At 38.3% G+C, this 22,358-nt stretch overlaps 1 protein-coding gene across 1 annotated transcript in view; it reads left to right on the top strand.

Moving 5' to 3' along the window:
* LOC149794956 (heat shock 70 kDa protein 12A-like) overlaps window positions 1–22,358 on the top strand; it is a 102,911-nt gene that overhangs the window by 27,018 nt on the left and 53,535 nt on the right. The window contains exons 3-5 of the mRNA XM_089964619.1: window positions 17,811–17,926; window positions 19,468–19,755; window positions 21,597–21,821. Coding sequence (XP_089820745.1) covers window positions 17,811–17,926; window positions 19,468–19,755; window positions 21,597–21,821 — 629 coding nt within the window. The remainder of the gene's footprint in view (window positions 1–17,810; window positions 17,927–19,467; window positions 19,756–21,596; window positions 21,822–22,358) is intronic.

Genomic DNA, 22,358 nt, shown 5'->3' with positions numbered 1-22,358 from the left:
AATAATATAAAACATCTTCTTGAGGAATACTTATAACTCCAGCGATTGTGCATTCTGGTGGTTTAGCGTGCTTTTCATTTAGAAACACACCAATTATATTGTTTCATTCTACATCTAACTACTTGTTTGTCCAGTAACTGTTTCACAGACAAGTGCATCTTTGTTGAATAACAGTCGAAATCTTTCTTTTCTCAACTCAGTGTTGATGTAAAATATTTGTTGGTGAACATAACCAGGGTGGGCACAACGGTGAAAACCACTGATCTGTTGTCGAAACAATCCAAGAGTGGGTTTTTTTTGCACCTGGTACGCATGTAATGCTTGAGAGTTTTCACGTGCTAATATAATGGTTCCAAGATCTCTTTGTGTTGGTAGTGGTATATCAGGGTGGTTCCAACGGTTGACTTCCATTTGACCCTTAACAGGATTATATTTAAGACTATACGAGAGACTGGTAACATCACGTTTATAATAATAAATATAATCTTTAACAGAATCGCTAAAAACCTTAAAGAACCCGACTGTAACAATGTTGAACCTTTCGAATTGTATTTCAACTCTGGCGACCAACGAATCTGACATCGTATATGTAAAACATTTGGAACTTTGTCATTTAGGGAATCACGTACTACTAATTCACCACACTGGATATTATTTAGCAGTACTGCTTTTGAACCCCACCCATCAGAGAAACCAGATATGATATAACGCCAGTTGTTTCCTCCTTTCCTTCGCTGGTTAAAATTCCTATGTGTCCTCCAGATGAAGTTACTACGCGTTGGGTTCGTCCAAATTTGCGATTTGTTCATCCACGTTTTGTTTGATCCAAAAATATTGACTGTATCAACATAGTCTTCAATAAATGTAACCGACACACCCGCACCTTTGATTCCAACATTTTCAGTGATTTCAGCCAGGTTGTTTGCAACAGTGCCTTTCAACATGACAATAATATCTTGGATGTCAAAATTAAATATTTTATGTTTGCCTGTTTGGTCTTCAAAAATCGCAAGCTCGCCTGGATCAACACTAACAACAAAACGAATAGTACACTCAAAGAAATCCGCTTTGGAGTCAAATCTGATCAGACCAACATGAGCTACATGTCGTTGGACTTATTAACCTCCATAAATGTTAATGTACATTTGTATCATATTTAGCGTATTTCTTTGTGAAATCAATAAGTGCTTGTGGGGCTGGGTTTTTTCCGCAAGTGCATGCAACGTTTCAAGAACAAAAAATGACTGTTTGTGGTGGTATAGTCGAAAAACGGTGGTTGTTGTTCGCGTAGGGCGCTAGTGCCCTTAGATAAATAATTAACAACTTCAACTGGTGGTGCAAGTCTATATGAGTCAAAATGCACAACGATTTCGAGGTGTCACCACATATGCGACTCACTGAATGCCAGGTCACATAGTCAAATATAGGTTGGCAATACCGGTTTCATGTGTGCGTATTGTACTGGGTAATCGAAGAACTCTGCCCGAAAATACTCGACGACTTTTTCCTGGTAAATGAAGACCTTTTCCTTTTTAACAGACCTACCAGGTCCACGATGCAACCTCTAACCACCTTTTCAGCGCCATGCTTGATGCAGCTGGAATCGTTGCATGGGATGGAAATATTCCACTGGTAGTTGGCATTTGTGTCGCGACAGATATGAATACTTTTGATGTCACCGTTGTGTTATTGCATTTGACCGAATTAAGCTGAGTGAGGTATGCTTTGGTCAACCACACGGGGACATTTAAAGTTAAGTTTGCCAGAGAAAGTTTCACTGTGACCCCACAATTGTTTTTTTTTTTTTTTGCGTCTGTATTTTATTTTTAGCAGCTGATTTTCACTAAGGTCGACCTTCGCTTCATGACAGGACATACTTATTTAAATAAGTAATGGGTTCAATTAGGAATTGCATGTGCTTTCCACAGGTGCATCGAGTAACCTTATTCGGCCACCAGCACCCTTCAACAACAGAATATCGTCAGAAAGAATCATGTCATAACATTGATAATCACTACCAGCGTCACAGACACGTGCATGAAAATACATATCAATAAAGGTTTGTCTGAACAACTCCAGGTGGTCCAATGAAAAGTAATAAAACGGATACAGTGTCATTAAGTCATGTTGAGAAATCCTCAAACCAGTGTCAATGTGTTGATGTCAGTCCATATACAACCACATATTGTGAACATGCACGTGCAGTATGGCTGGTTGTGAAGTTAAATCGAATTCAGAATGTTCCTGATGACTGTTTAACCGCAACGAAACCTCAGTCGTTGTTGTTGTTGTTGTTGTTGTGGGGTTTAACGCCATTTTTCAGCACACGATAGGCTATGTATGGCGGCCAGTATTAATGGTGGAGGAAGAACCCGGGAAACCCCCGGGAAGAACCACCGACCCACGAGAAGCTACTGGCAAGCTTTCTCACATACCCACATTGGCTGAATCCTGGACTCGAAACCTCAGTCACTCATTCGTCAAATATCATTTTGCAATGGGTTTGACTATCATCTCGATTTCTAGGTTGAAATTTCAGAAACACATGTTATTAGTGCGGTAAGCTAATTCTGGGTCTTACTTGCCATTAAAATTGTCCTTTCATAACACTTAGTAGGTGCGCGTCTGTGGTATGTGCGAGAAACGACTGTATATGAACGACAAGATACGTGATTCTGTAGTCAGTGACGGTGATAGAACAGGCATTCACAATATTAATGTTTCTAATATAACTCAATCATCAGCGGTAGCAGCACCACAACAACTGCACCTTTGGAGTTCTTCTTACGTGTTAATGTAACTACATGTTCGACCCCCCAAAATAACCTTGCGAACATCTCTGCAAAACCCAAATATATGACTGAGGGTAATTGCACACGAGAATCGTAATGAACCTCCACGAAGATGTCTTTGACTATGTGCTGATCTACCACTGAAAGTGAAGTTGTAGCCAATGACTTCAACTTGTACACATGCATCATTAGCAGGACCGGTTTGTGCCTGATTCTATACTGTTGAGAATCCGCGTTATGAGACGTATCGTTTATAAATATCATAGCTAGACCACCTGCTCTCGTATAATCATCATTGTAACTGGCTAATCCAATAAGTATCGTGGCCAAGACTACATGATCAAGAATTGTTTTGATTTCCTTTCATCGACCAGCTGGTGACCATCGCCATGATTCCGTTGTTAACAAATCCAACTTTGGCATTGGCAGGATAATTGTTATCGTCGGCCTGTATAAAATTTCCCAGTTCCATGAACGCCTGACATAAAGAATCTAGATATGTTTTCCACTGAAATTCTAGTTTTAATTGGTTGGAATCTTTCGCCAGGTATGAATAATACTGACAATCGATTTTGCTTCGATACGTCAACACAGTCGCACCCATTTCAAATGCGGATCGGATATATCTTTGAACTGAGCCATATTTTTGAACTGATATATCTTTGAACTGAGCCACATTATTAATGTTTGTCTAATACCTTTTTCGAAAGCTCCACTTTCCGAATTCATTTCCTATTGATAGATTTGCAATCAAATAATCTAACAATCGTTGTTGATCGACTTCATCAATAATTTTGCTAACCAAGGTGGCATATTTTTGTTTTGTTGGCAGCGTAACTGCTTTTTGTTTGTCGAGTCACTAGTCGTTGTAGTCGATTCCGTTGAATCGCTCGCGATCCCAGATTTTTGGTGCACCTGTGAACAATCCACGAAGATCACCGAGGCCAGTTTCATAATTTGTCGTGTAAACGTTATTTTATTTTTTTGTTTAAAATATTTTTTGTGTTGTTGCTGTTGTTTTTTTCCGTCAACAATGGCCAGTGGTCTCATATGTCTGCATACGACTGTCATTATGATATTCAAATGTCAGGTCGATCTCTAAAGCACAGTTATACAGACAATATTACACCACACAGATCTACAAGGTACCCGTCTTGATCCACAACGGTAAAGCGAATATGTTTCAACCGATCATTGTGACATGGAAGATACTCAGGTACTGCAGGCGTAAATGATGTCAAATAACCTGTTTCCACAATCGGCAAAGGACCAACAGCTACATGTTCTGCAGTTGCTCTTGTTGCCTTTTTAATATCATCGGCACTTTCGACATTATTTTTTTGTTTCTTTAATCAGCGGTTCAAATGTTTGTTCAAAAGCCCGCTATGAGGTCTTCTCGTGCAGTTTGTCGCGACTGTAACGTATCTATAATTTTCTTTTCAGCCTTCTATAACAATTGCGATGTTGATGAGCTACGCTATGCCATCGCTTCCCACACTCTTCTATAACATCACTGGCAGATATTTTATATTATTTTTATGATTGTAACATTGACGCGTGAGACGCGTTCGCTTCCAGACCCGCACCACATTTACGCCTGCAGGTTCCAGTCAAACAAAATTGAGAAAACTATACGGGTCCTTCGTGATACGCACAAATAAGTCATGAAATGCATTCCAAGTGTGGTCAGCGGCACATCAAGTCTAATGAATATTTCCAAGACCATGCGCTTCAGTGCTACGAAATAACATCAACATGTTACAGTTGTCAAGAATACCTTTAGGCACATGTTGTGTTAAATAAATCATGACTGTACTTTTGTGTCGACCTCGTGGAAGTATTTGTGATGGATTGACTTGTGTCTCACGCACCACATCGTCGTCCACGAATTCTTGATTATGTTTGCATCTAATCTCAATGACACATGCTTCATTGATAGTGGAAAACAAATGAACTGTGGCACAATGCTCTACGCTACAGTTCACTCTTGTCCCTCAATACTTTTTGAAATTTTTGAGAACATCATAACACAGTTGATCGTCAGCCGATGATGTAAGCACGTACAACCGATCCCACTTTAACCATCGTAAAATCAAATTCAGTAACAGTTGAGGTTTTCATGATCCAGCATGACCCATGGGTCAGCTGACGAACGAAGTGACTTTGGAAATATATCACCATACTTGGACGGTTTAGGCGCCTCTAGTGCAGACACGTCAATGACTGTGAAATCTTTGATTTTTTCTCAAGTCTTTGTTTTTACTTATAAAATCTGCTATTTTTCTTTTCGTGATGCCATTAAACAATTATATGTTGTATGATACAATTGTTTCTTAACACTATGTACGATGTCGCGTTAAAACACCTAGCACAAATCCAACTCGAGTTCAAATACGCAATGGACGAACAGCTATTACTAGAACTTGTGCTTGATGAGCAGCAAAGAGATTCACATTCATTGGTTTTGAATGTTATCGACATGACCTTGCTTATAAAGCATCAAACGATATCCGTGCACAGTAGCGTTGATCCCATCTATGACTTGAATGCGACTGCAGGACGAAGTGCTTCAGAACGAATCGCAACATGGATCATCAAACGATGGATGAAAGCCGAAACTGCAGTCTGTAGACCGTGTCCACTCACTGAAGACTGTCTCTTCCGGACAAAAGTCTACTTATTAACTTATTAAAAGTCACTTTTACATACATACATACATACATACATACATACATACATACATACATACATACATACATACATACATACATACATATATGTATATAAGTTTATATAATAGTCGTAAACACAGAATAGACAATCGCCGAGTACTGCACCATTTCGCATAACACCGTTTTGAGCATCACAGCCAACAATTTTAAACAAGTTAATCGTTTGTACATTTCAGATATGATTTTTGCTTCTCTGGATTAGAAAAGGAATTAATAAATTTACCGACAATGAGTGGTCGGATGCCATTGATTCTTCCAGTCGCCGACATAGTATCTCGTTATAAGCCTCCAGTTGTATTTGATACAAAAACCCCAAGAGATCCTCCAGCAGTAACACAAAATTGTAAATCAGCCCTTATCACATAATTAAGTGTGCCTATTTCAGGGTTCTCATAACGAAATTCCTTTTCGGCGTTAGGTAAAATATCATTCCGAAGGGTGTCTGAATAAATAACCTCAAATGACCCATCACTGGGTACAATGCCAACATGAATTTTGTCTGACTGATGTATGTACCCAATAACGTCAAAAGTCTTGAAACTTTCATCAATACTGTTCGGTTCTTAATATTTGACAAGGATCATTATTAATTTCCTCTTGTGCTGGCTCTGCTTCTCTTCTGCATCGGAGCCCCGAGTGGCCGAGTGGTCTAAGGCGTCTAACCGGTACGGATCACTGCCATCTCGCCTCTGTCTGTGTGGGTTTTCGGGCTCGGCAAATGTGGGTATATGGGAAAGCTTGCTGATAGCTTCTCTTTTGCTGTGTGTTTTGCCCTTGGTTTTCCGTGTTCTTCCTCCTCCATTTATACTGGCCACCATTTATAGCCTATCTTGTGCTGAAAATGGCGTTCAACCCTTTAACAACAACAACATCTTCTGCGTCGTGGTATATTAGTTTTTTGTAAAACCAATACTGTTCATTAGTAAGTTTAGATTCTATTCTTATATATTAATTCCGCAAAAACATGTTTTATTGATTTGTGCTAGGGTATTGTCACCATTATAACACCATTACAGCTAGAGAATTCGTTAAAATCATCACAGGATTTAGAAGTTATTTCATATGAATCCAACGTGGTGGGCGATTCAGTTAAATACCATATTTGTTCTCGCACTATACTATGTAAATCTTTTTTCTTTTTCTCTTCATTAGCCTGGCCGAGTTTATTCCGTTCCATTTCTAAGGTCACTCCCAAGTTAATACATTTATCAATGTTTCCTGTTATGTCTCTGAAAAAGCACGTTAACTCTATTGAGCTTATTTGATAAATCATTATGATGCATTCAAACGATAGATCTATTGAAGTTCGCCAATAATTTGGTACACGAATGCCATTTTAATAGTAATCCATAAACTTCAAAATATTTTGAGAGTCAATCTGATTTTTCCCCATTATATACCACAGTAGTAGTATGGTGGGGCACTTTAGACACAATGGCAATCCCAGTCAGAAAGGTAGTGGGCACGTTTGGAGATAAGTTTTGTACGGACCCACTGGGCACGTATAACGACAAAGGAAAGTCGGAATATTGTATAGGGACATTTGGAATGGAACAGGCGAGGTGACGTCACGGTACTGGATATTGGTAACAATGTAGCAACGGGCTAACCTATTTAAGCACTACTCTAGTGAAAGACAAATACAGGAGTGATATTGACATAGACATAGACCTATATAATACATACATACATACATCCATACATACATACATACATACATACATACACTCATTCATACGTACATACATACATATACATACATACATACATACATACATACATACATACATACATACATACATACATACATACATACATACATGCACTCATTCATACGTACATACATACATACACATACATACGTACATACATACATACATACATACATACATACATACATACATACATACATACATACGATTTTAATTGGGATTTAGTCGATTTTCTTTCTTCTTAGCAAGAATTTGTTCCAGTACCAGTACCTTCGCCACCTTCGCAAAATCTCAGTTGGTGATTGTAGAACTTTTGTGTGGAGAAATTCACAACAGGAAAGTGAAAGAAGTCAACAAATTCGTCAGATATCTCTGGATCAAGTCTGCGTTCATCCGATTATTCCGCTTTAGACCGTTTACATTAGAAGATTTTTTTGACATTCTTGACCGTTACACTGAATGGCAGTGGTCAGAAATTACTCAATATGTCCATCAATTTAGCTCTAGGAGAAGATTTTAAATAACGTAATACTAACTGACATGATCATGGATACTTTACAAGAAAACATTCATGGTTCGCCTCTGGAGCAGAGAGAACGCATTTAGCGAGAGCCGATCAAAATACAAGCGAAACGCAAAGAACAATTGCATCCGTCACGTAACCGATGTTTAAGCCACTGGTACCTGAATGCTATAAGAGGACTGATTCAGATGAACGTGTGCCAGTGGTCAGAAATTGTTAAACTGGACGTTGGCGAGAAGGTTTGGTTTGTTGTGACTCATTCTTTTCAATACTGCGACAAAAAGAGATATAAAAACAACATACCATCTCACGACCTTTATCAGTGGTGTTAAAACAGATTCCGTGAGAGTATTCAGATGGTGGAGGATTACCAACACTTATCATGAGAACTATGTCATATGAATTGGGGTCGACGTGTGATGTGTGTCTTAGTGACTTGTTTTCTTGGATTTCGTTTACCAGTCGATTCCTTGTGGACTCCTTGCGAACAATACTTACTATCAAAGAAAACATGAAAGTGGTCCATTTAAATGTCAACGAGAGATACATTTTGTTAAAAGCCTTGCGTTTTCATCTAGATACAATTTTGACTTCTACGGGGGAAAAGATTCGTCAACGTTTAGGTAATGAAGATATGTGTTTAGCTTGTGACTTACATTCTCATTGAACAGATGTACGTGACAGGAAAAATTGGGGTTTCGAGGCTTAGACCAAGGAAGTGGCAATTATGCCCAAGAGTTGTGCTCCTAAATTCAAACGTCCAGTGAAGAGGTAACTTATAAACCGGTGTTAGTGACAGTGTCAGAAGAAATAGAACCAGACACAGAGGACAACCACTGCCTTCGGGACAGGACGGTCGTGAACATCCTAGAAAGACCATTTCCGGAGGATTCCTGTGTGACTGTACCCACTGTAGAGACTGTAAAAACATTACACACTGTCCCTAGGACACCTTGGTTACCACACATATTTTGTACAGTGGCTTGTTTATATTCCACTTCGATCGTTTTGATGTGTATTGTATCTCTGTACTTAACCCGTTGGCTTTTATGTATTTTTGTCTTTCGTGTTGTTCCATTTCAAAAATTCAACAAACGTGTCCTGAAAAAAGTATAAAAGCTCTTGTCTTGTCTCTCTTTGTGTTAAAAGTGACATTCCCTGCACTATGGCTACCTCCACTGTCTCTGTTCTCTCTTCCTTCACTTTCAAAGTCATTGACAAACACTTAGATCGTACCAGTTGGGAGGCCTGGTATCTTCGTCATCTCTTTAACATGTTCTTGCCGGACCCAGCGGTTCAAGCAAAACCGAATTTGGCAAACGTTTTATCAAACATGAACGTCATTTGATTGATCGTCCACCTCAACGGATCGTGTGGTGTTTCGAAGAATGGCAATTGGCGTACAGTCTCTTGCGAGAAAGTCAAGGCGATTTCATTGTGTTTGTGGAAGGCATTCCTGGCGAAGACGACGAAATCGTGTCTTGCCCCAGTCAAACCTCTCTGGTCATTTTCGACGACATGTTAGGAGAAGACGAAGAAGAAATTATGCTGTGGTTTACGCGCAAAGGGCATCATCGTAATGCCAATGTCATTTACGTCACCCAAAAGTTGTTTCAGCAAAGTAAAGCCCATCTCACCATCAGTCTCAATGCTCATTACATAGTCTTGTTTAAAAGCCCTAGAGATAAATCGCAAGTGCAAGTCTTAGCCAAACAGTTAGCATCATTTTGGCTGATTCGTGCATACGACGATGCCACTAAATCCCCCACGTCTATTTACTCGGGAATTTGAAACCCACTACCCGCGATTATTTGCGATTTCGTACCCGTCCGTTTCACCTGCGGTGCTAAGACGGAGGGTCTGTTGTGCACACGTACCCGTCGTCGACTTCAAATCAACAACACAAAAATCTACAAAAACTTCGGACACTCTGGGTCTGTCTCACATAGCGTCAACATGACGTCCCTTTCAGACTTATCCTACCGTCAAATTTATTCATGCCTTGTACGGTATCAGTCACAAAACAAATCCAAAATTAAGTGTTTGTGTCTTAGAAGCCAGTCACAAAGTCTTACGATGGATTACGATGACAGCACGTCAAATACTGCAATGTATAATTCACATTCCTCATCAAACCAAACACTTTTTGGACAGAAACAAAGTAGCCTGGACGCAACTGGCTGATCCCTGCATCGACACTCAAACCAAAAGGCAAATCATTTTGAGACACGGAGGTAGTGGTTCTTTAGGAGGTGCCATCATTTGCTCCCTTTTAAAATGGGATCCCAATGCCCCCCTAAACCTCCCAAAGGAAAAAGCCACTCCCAGAAAAGCCAAACGAACCCCAAAGAAGAAAAAGAGCAGCGGTGTCAAGACAAGGTCACAACCCCAGAAAAAAAATCGCCCACAGAAAAAGAAAACGAAGAGTCCCCAGAAAAAGGAAAGCCCACAGACAACGGCTTCTATCCGCAAGATTAACACCTCAGGCATGATGCAACCTTACATTCGCGAACCACGACCTGCAGCAACCATGACCGAATCTCCAGTAGCCTCAGGTTCTTCCACTTCTCCGTTGTTGGTGATTCCTGCCAAACCCAATTTGACACCCGTTTTTCTCCTTTTAAGAAACAATAGAAACCTCCTCTTTAGCTGCAGTAGCAGCTGATCACAAAGTACCTGCCCCCAAAATCAAAGTCCAGGAGAGATCGGACATGTTACAGAGTTTACTGGATTTATCCAGACACTAACTGTACTGATTTAATCCGTTGCGAACTCAGATGTGACCATTAAAATCGAATGGAAGGACAAAAATTGGCCTTAGTGCCTTACAAACGATGGATTGGCATGAGCGGACCCCGCATTTGCTTCCTAATCCTCATTTCACTGAGATGTCCCAGTTACAACACGTTGATGGATTACAAACATTTGTTCAAGACAGAAAAATCGCAAAGGTACGGTCAGCTGTTGCAACGTCTGCAAATCTCACCAGAAAACTGTCGACGAAACACCTCAACCGACTCTGACATATTTTAAGACTCTGATGAAAAGTCCACCACCACCATTACCCCCCTTGACCAAAACAGAAAAAGGAGGAGAAGAGTTTCAAACTCCACCAGAAAAAGTTACCAACACCACCTGAGAAAGTACTCAAGTTAAAAACACCACCTACATCCAGAATTGGATGAATTAAAAAGATGATAGCCACAACTGCTTCCACAGAAGAGAAAACGAAAGAAGTGAGGTCAGAAGTTAAACAAGAACCAATTATCCCTGTTCAAACATCGTCTTCTTCGTCGACACCAATCGCTCGCCGGACATACAAATCATTACAATCCAAGAAAATACCACACGAAAAAAGTTAGCATCAGTGAAGAGTGGGTGACTTATTAACACAAATAGAGAAGGATACGAAGGAGTTCAGAAATTGTATCGTTCTGCCAAAACCCGTCTGAGAATCCTCCGTTTACCTCAAGTGGAACGATGGTTACAAGAACAAGCCACATACACTTTACACAAACCCGATTCATCCTATGTCTCTCATTTGGCCACCTACAATCGTGGCTACAAATATTTGTTTTGTGTCATCGACGTCTTTTCCAAATTTGCCTTGGTCGTGCCATTGGCTTCAAAACTCGAGCAGTGAGTTAGTGCGATTCCTCAAACTGGTGTTGAAACAAAGTGGTCGTCACCCTCATCGATGGCAAACCAACGAAGGTACCGCATTTCTGAACCAAGCTTTCAAAAAAGAATTAAAGAAACGTCATATTCATTTTTTAACCACCAAGAATCCCGAAACAAAAGCCAGCATTGTGGAACGTTGTCAACGCACTTTGAAAGAACGCATGTGGAAATATTTTATGCCTCAAACCACTTTTAAGTACATCAACGTCTTACCGCACTTGGTTGAAGCGTACAACCAGTCTCATCATCGAATCACTGGACGTGCCCCCCTCCCCAAGAAGTGACTTCCGACAAGGAAGTGACCGTTTTTGAGCACCTGTTTGGTACGTTCTCGAAAGGTGAAAGAAAGGTGGAGTGTTGGCACCAAACGCAATTTCGACAAAGGTTACTTACTCAACTGGACCACCGAATTGTTTCATGTCACTGGACGAGTGCGTGGCCGTCATCCTGTCGTCTATAAATTGGAAGACATGAAAGGAGAAGTGTTAAAAGGAACGTTTTACTTTCCGGAGTTACAACGCGTGACGAGAAAAGAAGAGGAAGTGTACGACATCGAAATCATTCTCGAACGAAGAACGAAAAAGTCTTGTTAAAGAAGTTAAAGTACGTTGGAAAGAATATCCTCTCAGTTTTGGTTCTTGGATCAACGCTTCGCAAGTCATCGACTATAACAGGAAGTGACCATCATACCCTTCCACACAGCCTGAACCGCTACCACCGAGTGACCCCTCTGACAAGAGCAGATCTCTGGAATTATGAACAAGAACAACCAATGTTACCTAACCTTACACAGTGACAGTTCCATGGAGGTGTTTCCCAACGATACTTTGTGCTGTTACAAGGCCACGTTACCTCAGGCAATCCAGTTGGATCACTATACAAATCGGGAAGTGGTTTTGGTAGAAATAATACGCCCTACACAAATTCGAAACGTCACTGAAACTCAAAACACTTTTCACGTTGAAATCCATAACGAACAATTGCAAAAAGAGATGAATAAAATCAAATTTTCAGGTATCATAAATCCAGCAAACAGTTCATCATTCACTATCTATACGCTGACAATTCCTTCAGGCTATTATTTTAGTGGTCAACATTTGGTGGACACAATTGCTGACAGGTTCCAGGAAGCGTTGAGAGCAAAAGAAAAGTGTTATGATTGAGTACCATAAAGTAGATCGTCGTCTAGTGATGAATTTTCGGATATCGAATCGTTGGGCATTACGTTTAATGGTAGTTTGTTTGAAATTTTGGGTGGACTTCGAGAGATGGTAGCAAAGAATTTGAGCCCGAAGATCAACAGCATTCTGGATTTTTGCAAGGAATCAATTTGATCTTTGTGCACTCCAATGTGGTGGAGTACAACGTGATGGAACACTCCTCCGTACCGTTACTACGTGTCATTCCTTTCAAAGTGGATTATGCCACGGCCACTGACAAAGAAGGTGGAAACACCTACCACGTTCACCGAGAATTTGTACATCCTCATCATTTGTCTGTCAGTAAGTCGTATTTCGACACTGTCAACATTGCTATCAAAGAAGATTTCGGACAAAATATTCTATTCTCCAAAGGTAAAGTCACGGTGAAACTCCATTTTCATAAACGATTCTCTAACGACTCGTAAGTCATATATCCAGTGTACCGAGGCGTCGCTCCACAGCGAGGATATGGTTTAGGAAATATGTTGAAATCGGCCTTTCGTTCATTGGCGTCAGTGCTGAAACCGATTGTGACAAGAGGATTGCATTCCTTGAAAGATGCCACAAAGTCGTCAACCACAAACAAAACCGAAAATAAACCTTTTCAGAGCAGGAAAAAATATCTTGCTGAAAACGGGCAAAGACATTTTTGGTCATCGAGAAACTCCTTTAAATGCCCTGGACGGTGCTGAGTCAGGCATTTCTACTTCACTAACACCAGAGCAAGGACAAGGCAAAAAGATACGACTAAAATACCCTTTTAGAAGCCTTCATACTCATAAAGCTACAAAGTTTAAGAAAAGAAGAACCGTCCGAGACGTAGATGTTTCTGATTATTAAAAACAGACAGAAAATGAAGCACCGAGAGTCTTGCGCCTGTTCCAAGTCGGAACTAGATATGTTTGCCATGCCACTCACTATGATGATGACGCAGTAGAAATGGGTAGAATTGCATCCCGTTTTCTCTGTCAAGGACTCAAGATCAATCCCCATCGAGTTTGTAATCAAAGAACAGCCCGAAGATTACATCTATCTGAATAACAGTTACTTATACTTGAAAGTCAAAGTTCATGATCCGGCTGAAAATCCTATAGACGATAAAGCTGTAGCTCTCGTCAACAATTGTATGCATTCCTTGTTCAGCGCAGTGAATTTGTACTTGAATAATAATTTGGTCAGTAGCATCATGGATACTTAACTTTACCGATCGTACCTGAAAGATCTCTTGACGTACGGAAAAGAAGCCAATAACACTTATCTGGATGCTTGCGTGGTATGGAAACCTGACACACCGGGCCAATTTAACGACACAGAAACGGATCTAACTGGCAAAAGTCCACAAAATAAGGCATTTATAGAACGACAAAATGAAATCCAAGAACTCAACAAAACTTTAGAACTGATATATTGTTTGCATTTGGACACGTGGCTACAATACAAGTATTTGCTGAACGGTGTGGATGTCCGTCTAAGGTTGAATCGCAGCATTACCGCTTTCCATTTGATGGATGCAATGATGACGCTTACAAAACTGTCATCGAGGAAGCCAAACTCTACGTACGACGTATGGAGTATCTGGAGGAAGTTTGAAGTCTCATCTCGGAAGAAGCCGTGTTGCATTAGTGGTATAAAGACTTGTGTGATCATTCCTCTGCTCCATTTATGTTTCTAAATTCCATCACATCGACACTCTTTTGTCTCAGAGTGCGGAGACGAAGCGAAGAAACGGTTACTTTTCAGATCTGTTCAAGCAAAACGTCGTCAAAGAGACCAACCTGTTAATGAGACAAATGAAAAACAAGGACAGGTTAATCGAATTTATGTGGGTACCATCCCGTATCAACATCCCAGGAAGCCAAAAAGCTGACCAAGCAGCTAAAAACAAACTTCAAGAAAGCAACCGTATCATACTCCAGTACAGCTGCCAAGAATACTATAGCATAATTAGGAATAAAATTCTAGGGAAATGTTAGCAGAAATGGGACAATAGTACAAAAGGTCGCACACTTTACATCATACAAAAGCAAGTATCCAGGAATATAAAAACGCCGATTCTGGCCAAGAAACAAAATCAAAAAGTTAGCAACAGAATCAAAACTGGAAATACATTATTGGCCAACAGTTTCGGAAAATCCATCCATATTAGCAATATTACAGGAGTGAATTGTCCGCATTGTCCCATCCCAGAAGATTTACACCATCTATTTAATGAGTGCAGCAAATATCAAGCACAACGGGTCATCTTTAAGACAAATCTAAAACACATTGGATTGCCAACAACCTACCCGGAATTCCTGTCGTCCAGTAACCCTAACATTAATTCTACATAAAATAGTATCTATTTTTTTGGAAAGAAATTGGCAAACAAGGAAACATTTGACCCTTTATGAACACCCTCTCACTTCACTCTACTAAGAATCATAAACTATCAAATGATACAAATAAAAACCCTATGAAAATAAAGTAGAACTTAATCACAAACAAAACAATATATATTGTAAACAAAATGATTATATATATATATATATATATATATATATATATATATATATATATATATATATATATATATATATATATATATATATATATATATATTATTCCTTTCCTTCTTTTTTCACTATATCCAACAGCACATGTACAATCTTTAATAATTCAGCAAGACACTATTTACTCTGGATGTCAGAAACAGCTCCCTTCCTATTTATACCCCTACCTTCTTACCCTCAACCAGACATTCAGCCATACTATGCTAGCACGTATTAAACCTACTATCCCGACGAACGTGCCATCATGGTAATAGGGTAGCGCTATAAGTGGGGCGTAATTCCCCAATAAGCGAAGCAATTGATACAGACTAAAAACGATGAGCTTGGGTGCTCCTATCCTTTTGTCTCATGGGATTACGTTATCCCAAAATTTGACACAACTTAGTAGCACACTTTGTGTGCATTAACAAGATGGGGGATGAGGCTCTTTTTCAGTCCCCTTCGAACAATTAATTAGTCCGCTATTGCGGAATTTAAATCGTCGCACATGCACTATGTGCGCAAGCGACGCTAATCAAATCTCATCATCATCATCATCATAGTCTGGCTACCCAGCGTTGACTAGTGAACACGTTTGGAAAAATGGATTTGTTTAACAACTTGAAAGGCAAATGGTACTGGATGGTGGATGCCGCCTATGTAGTGGAATGGCTTGCAAATGAATGAAAGTATCTAGGTAGCCTAGACTTTGTGACCAGTCTGAAACTAGCGAGAGATAAGATTAAAGACATGACAGAGGAGGAATTAGAGAAATTAAGAGGCTTCATTCACCCTAAATATGTTAGAGCTGGAACATTGAAGGAGGCACTTGATGGTGTGATGAATGTCGGGTGTATTCTTTTTAGAACAAATTGAAAATTTGACAGAGTGGTCTTATGTGAAATTGGGATTAGACCAAATAAAGAAAGCCGAAGAAATGATGAGAAAGGTAGTGAAAGAGAAGGTAGTGAAAGAGGAGGTGAAGAAGATAAAAGATAAATGTGCAAAGAAGAGAAAAGACAAAGAAAACAGAAAGGACAAAGAAAACAGAAATAAAAAAGAGGACTTTGAAAGACTGAATCAAAACTGGATCAAGGTGCAGGAAACGTTTAGATTAATGGGACATCCTGACTGGATGCCAGAGAAGGAAAAGAAGAAGTTAATAATAGAGAAAGTGAGGAGATGGTGGTAGAAGTGGAGAAAAAAAAAAGAAGAACCCTAAGGCCCGTTTCAAGGCCACCCATATGCCTTGAAAATATATTTATTCTCTTTGACATATATGCGTTTCATGTTTATCAATCTATGTATCTATGTTGTATGTGTTATATATGTCTATGTCTCGCCAGTCCCGTTCCCGCCAAGCGTTCTATGTATTTTTCCGCTGTTTGGTCCGATTGAGGTCAGCCCTTTGCTACATCAATACCAATCTTTAGTACCGTGACGTCACCTCAATGTTAACCTTCTGATATTCGAAGATTCAGACTAGTACGTACAGGAAAACAAATTTCAATATGTTGTGATTACAACGGAGTATCTTCACTCATGTAGTTAATAAGAATTTTTAAGTAAACGCGTGGATTCCTGTAATTTTGTCGATGAAGTCAAATAAGCCATGGACTAGTAACAGGTAATAGTTTAGAATTTTGGTCGTCATCCCGTCGAGTCGAACGAATATATTAACCTCATGCCTGTTTGATCAGTATTATTTTTCCAAGTCAGGAGGGGTCGTAGATAATGATAAATTTGCATTATGACTGTGTTTAAAGTCTCTCTTTTCTAAACCGCTTGATGTATGTCCTTCATAACTGGATTTTATCGTTATAAGCTAACTCAATTCATTTGCTTACATGCAAGCTCGGTCCATTGACTTTGGATGTAGGCCACAGAGTTATACAATTCTCGTTCAGCGTTTCGTTCATGTTTTGTTCATTTGCTTATATCTCCTAAACCAGTTTCTTCATACTTCGGATGAAACACTAAAGCTAAGACAGTTCATTCTGTTACCTTTCTCGTTAAAATTCTTTTCATTGGCTTATATTTTCTGAATCTTTGATGGATTTTGCTCCCACATTGAAGGAGCCTCTATAAAGCTAAATTCAATTTTTGTTATATGATCGCTCTTTCCATTTGAACATAGGATCAATGTCAAACTTTTTACATGATAGTGGGCTCGGTCCAAGCACTTTCGACGCTCACTGTGTCTTTGTCAAAGACATTTAGAAACAACCAAGACCAATAAGCTTGACACTGTTAATTATCAGTTCTTTATTTTTCTTATTTACATTTGTCTTAATCAAACCCTGATATTTACGATCCAATCCTGTATCCACTGGTATTCATCATATATATATATATATATATATATATATATATATATATATATATATATATATATATATATATATATATATATATATATATATATATATATATATATATTCATACGTTGTCTTGCATTATTGGAATTTGATTCGTAGTTCTGGAATCAACACATTTGCCTTTATAAATCTCTCTGGTGTCCGTAAGCATGAACCTATCGTGGAAATATCACTCTACCATCTAGTTGCAGAATAGTCTGAGGAATGAAATATCGACTGTATTTCCAATGTAATTTCATCAGCTAGGTTTTCCTTTCTTTAGGGCATTATTATGAGAAGATCCGACCACGCGTGTCTAAAAACCTCTCCTTGGATGTAGGAAAGGACGCTTCCAACTACACTTCCTTGGAGCCCAGACCATCAACTTCTCGAGAAGAGGTAAGAACATTCTGCTGTAAGAGGGAACACACACAACTAGAGCACTTGATCCATGTAAATATTTTCAGGTGCATGAATGTATCCCGCTCCACCGCTACCATCTCACCCCCAGATCCTCTCTGTTCTGGATTATTAGCTAGCTTCCAGCTTCACAGTCCCTTAGGATTGATTGTGCTTGAATTATGAGATCTCCTCTTTGGATAAAGACGAGTCTTTATATTTCAAAGTTGATTCTCAATATCAAATTGTGAATATTACGATGGACTAATGTGAACAGCAAATATGCAAATTGACGGCTTGTTTTTGTACAGAGTCAATGCGAAGAGTTCTTACAAAAATCAGTGCATATAACTACACTAACTACTACACTTTGGATGATAAAAAGAAAACCGGAATATATATATATATATATATATATATATATATATATATATATATATATATATATATATATATATATATATATATATACCTTAGACAATAATAAGGAAAGGAGCGAATCTTCCTTCATTTTTATATACATTAGTTGCCTATGGCTGTGAACAATTGTCACTGCAGTATTATGTATTAACTGGAGGCTTTCCGTTGAATACAATATTTTTCATGCATTTACCATGTGCATATTTTATTTCAATTAAGGAAGATATATCGGGGTGAGTCAAGGATAATAATTCATTTATAGTTATATTTACAATGTAAGCAGTCTTGTTTGTAACCAGTAAATACTGTCAATGTTCGTCGCCTATATAGATGTACATAATGGAATTATTTATTTAAAACCAGAATAAGTAACTACATCATGATTGCATACATTTAAAGGAATGTGAATGTGTGAAAAAAATAGATAATTGGAAATAAGAAAGGGTGAAAATTACTTATGATAAGGCGGGAAGAGAGAGTAGGATCAAGGAGAAAAAGATATTTTTTTTCAAAGTAATTGGAAAAGAAGATCTGGTGAGGCTAGCAATACCGTGACCACATATTATAGTAGCATTTCCTTTTCATCTATGAACAAACTAAATATGCATACCAATCTAGTATATATGTGTTTTAACTCTACTTCGTGAGTATAACGTCTTTAAAAGAAATGCTCTCAGTAATTATTTACTTATATGTGTGTGTGTGAAATGTATCCACGGTGCATAGAGATAACGCGGAGCTCATGAAGCAGTTTTAAAAGAAAATTTAATCAGGAATTTCACATTGTTGATTAGTTTGCGTGTAATAATACAGCGTATGACGTCCGACCGGGGTTATACGATCCGTGTAAACGGACTGTTTATACCACGATTAACACAGAACCAAGAGCACCGATAAATTCTGATTTTTCTATATCGAGTTTTTAATATATCAAAGGTCATTATGGCATCTTTTAAACTTATCTTACTTCAATACATGGCATTTGAAGATGACAGCTGAATCCGTGACTAACTGCTTAATCAAATAGGTCGTGAAAGCATTAGTTGAAACCACGTGCACACATATTTTTTTGCTTTCCTGATTATCTGAGCTTTAATTTTGTATTTGTTCCTACATCACAGTTTGGGAAGAACAAACGACTCCTGACAGCTGCAATTGATTTTGGAACAACATACAGTGGATATGCGTATAGTTTCGTTAGTGAGCCTACAAAAGTGTATGTCAACTACTGGGAAGGTAAAATCGCCAGCGTGAAGACACCAACAGTTGTTCTATTAAATCCGGACAAATCTTTTGCAGCCTTCGGCGAGGATGCGCAGGAAAAATACCAAAAGCTGGTCAAAGGAAAAGAAGCAGAAAACTGGTACTACTTTGAAAGATTTAAAATGGAACTTTACAGCAAGCCACCGGTAAAAACTAAAATTATTTTATCTTCGATTTTTAAAAACAAATTAAAATATGTTTTGAACCATGCATATGAGAACTAAATATAGACCTTGATTGCATCACAATACTAATTTAAGTTCCAGAGATGATTCCTACTTTTTAAAATAAATTTTCAAATTAAATAAAACGTATTGGATGTAAGTGAAACTACACTAAAACTATCAAAGTAATGTTATGCAATAACTTGTACACAATATGTAAAGAAATCAACATCGATTATGTTTTATCTTATGGAAATATGTGAAACTGAATGACTCGAATTTATTTCGCAAGTGACCTTTCCAGAATCGGCCGAATAACACATATTCTCTTTGTCAACCTAAGAAGCCAAATTCAATGCTAATTTTGCTAATTTTATTTGCTGTTAATGCGTTATTTCTGATTCCCTTTCAACACAAGTAACATTCGTATTTCGTGACTGGCCAGCAAAGCTCCAGGCAAATAAGAGAAAAATAATTATTTCTTATATATATATATATATATATATATATATATATATATATATATATATATATATATATATATATATATATATATATATATATATGCTAAAAATGTATTGTGCAATTTTAGAGACAGGCTTCTTCAGAGCAAAAGGCCATTTTTATGCAAGGGCAACTGGAAATGAAAATTCTATAAACATAATATTGCAGCTATTCTAGCATTTATTTTACCGCTATTATGCATTTATCCCTGAAAACTCGTGAAGTCAATATGTTAAATTGTATAACAGACGTGCGATCCCGCCATACTGTAGTCTATTGGTCTAAACTTATGGGCAGCGACCACCCCTCCCCCAGGTCCCTCTAACGGCTCGTAGATGTAGAATAAGCCCAACGCACCCTCCTTCATACTGTAAGAGTTGACTAATGTGGTCATGAGTCGCGGTGACTCAGGATAGCTTCGTAGACTCCTGGTCGGAAATGTTCTAGTTCGAATCCTACCATAGGATCAGTTCGAATCGGATAAAGCGGTTCTTCCTTGCAAAAACCATTTTACTCCATTGCCTCTCCACTAAGCAAACTAGCTGAGTTGCTCTGCGTAAATAAAAAATCGAAACCAAGCTAGAATCACTCTGGCCGAAATTAACGGGGTATCTCAATATCCCGAAACCATATTATATCCCGTCAAGTAGAAACGTCAGACTATTGGAGACTGTATTCTGTTGGATCCATGGAGCTTGCTTAGAGAAAAGAAACTTCCAGTTTACTGTTTTGGGTGTAATCGATATTTTGCTTCAAATATACTACTGTAAATTATATTATGTGGCTGATTATGAATTATTCGTTAGCTTAAGGTAAATTCTGGTGTTGATTCATCATGAACGGTTATACACAATTTTTAATCATACCGAACTGCAAGGACTTCCGCATGAAGGGTATTATTGCAAGGAGGTTTATTTAGTGTGAATGCAACGTAGCAAAGTGCCATGCCTATGACCCAGCACAGTAGACGACTCGGGCTCTAAATCAGTTGTATTTTGTAGTTATGCCATGTATTAGCATCTTTAGAAAATGTTGCGAAATATTATAATTAATATAACATTTACAAGGCCAAAGTGAAATAAAGCGAATATCTTTAAGTATTACTTAATTTCGCCATTAGCACAAGTAGCATGCTTAATTTAGCACACAAAACTCAGTTCTTAGAACAAAGGGGAATAACTCCTTTCTTGCCCAGAAATTATCACTGACACCTATCGAAAAGGTAGCATTGTTCCTTTTTTATTTTAATTGGTTCCTCCTTGTGTTATTTAGGTTTAGGTAAACTATTTTGATGAAGATTTAATGCCACTATTTTTCAGCCGTTGGCAAAAGACATGACCATTGAAGACATAAATGGGAAGAGTGTAATTGCCTTGGACGTTTTTTCTGCTGCCATTAAGTACATTAAGAATCATCTACTGGACGTTCTCAATAAAAACGAAGAATATGTTTCAATATTAGCTCCTGATATCCACTGGGTTCTAACAGTTCCTGCAATATGGAATGATAGCTCAAAACAGTTCATGCGGGAGGCAGCACGAAAGGTATTTTAGATATGAAAATAAAATAATAAAAAAAAAAACGAGAGCAATTACACTTCTGCATTAATGAAGAAAAAAAAGAAATATTTCAACATTGCCCTATCATCTAGTACAATACGTTAACAGTAAGCCTAAATTTTAAATATTATTTAATTGCTGAACGCTCACGGTATTGTTCATGTATCAGTTTGTAAACGTCCTAATGTTTTATAATTTATTGTTTCAAGGCATAAAATGTAAGCAAATTCTAGTCCCCTTTTATGCATTGCTGATTAAACTTGTGTAAAGGATGTTGTATGCCGGTTGCTGATGAAAATTATGTCGCGGATGTTGTGCACCTATTGCTGATGGATATTATGTCACGGATGTTGTATACCTATTGCTGATGGAAATTATGTCACGGATGTTGTATACCTATTGCTGATGGATATTATGTCGTGGATGTTGTATACCTATTGCTGATGGAAATTATGTCAAGGATGTTGTATACCTATTGCTGATGGAAATTATGTCAAGGATGTTGTATACATATTGCTGACG

This window comes from Sinohyriopsis cumingii, chromosome 7 (genome assembly GCF_028554795.1).
Source record: "Sinohyriopsis cumingii isolate HCF-2022 chromosome 7, ASM2855479v2, whole genome shotgun sequence".
Taxonomy (NCBI): domain Eukaryota; kingdom Metazoa; phylum Mollusca; class Bivalvia; order Unionida; family Unionidae; genus Sinohyriopsis; species Sinohyriopsis cumingii.
The sequence above is the reverse complement of the archived record's forward strand: the minus strand, read 5'-3'. Positions and strand labels throughout refer to the sequence as shown.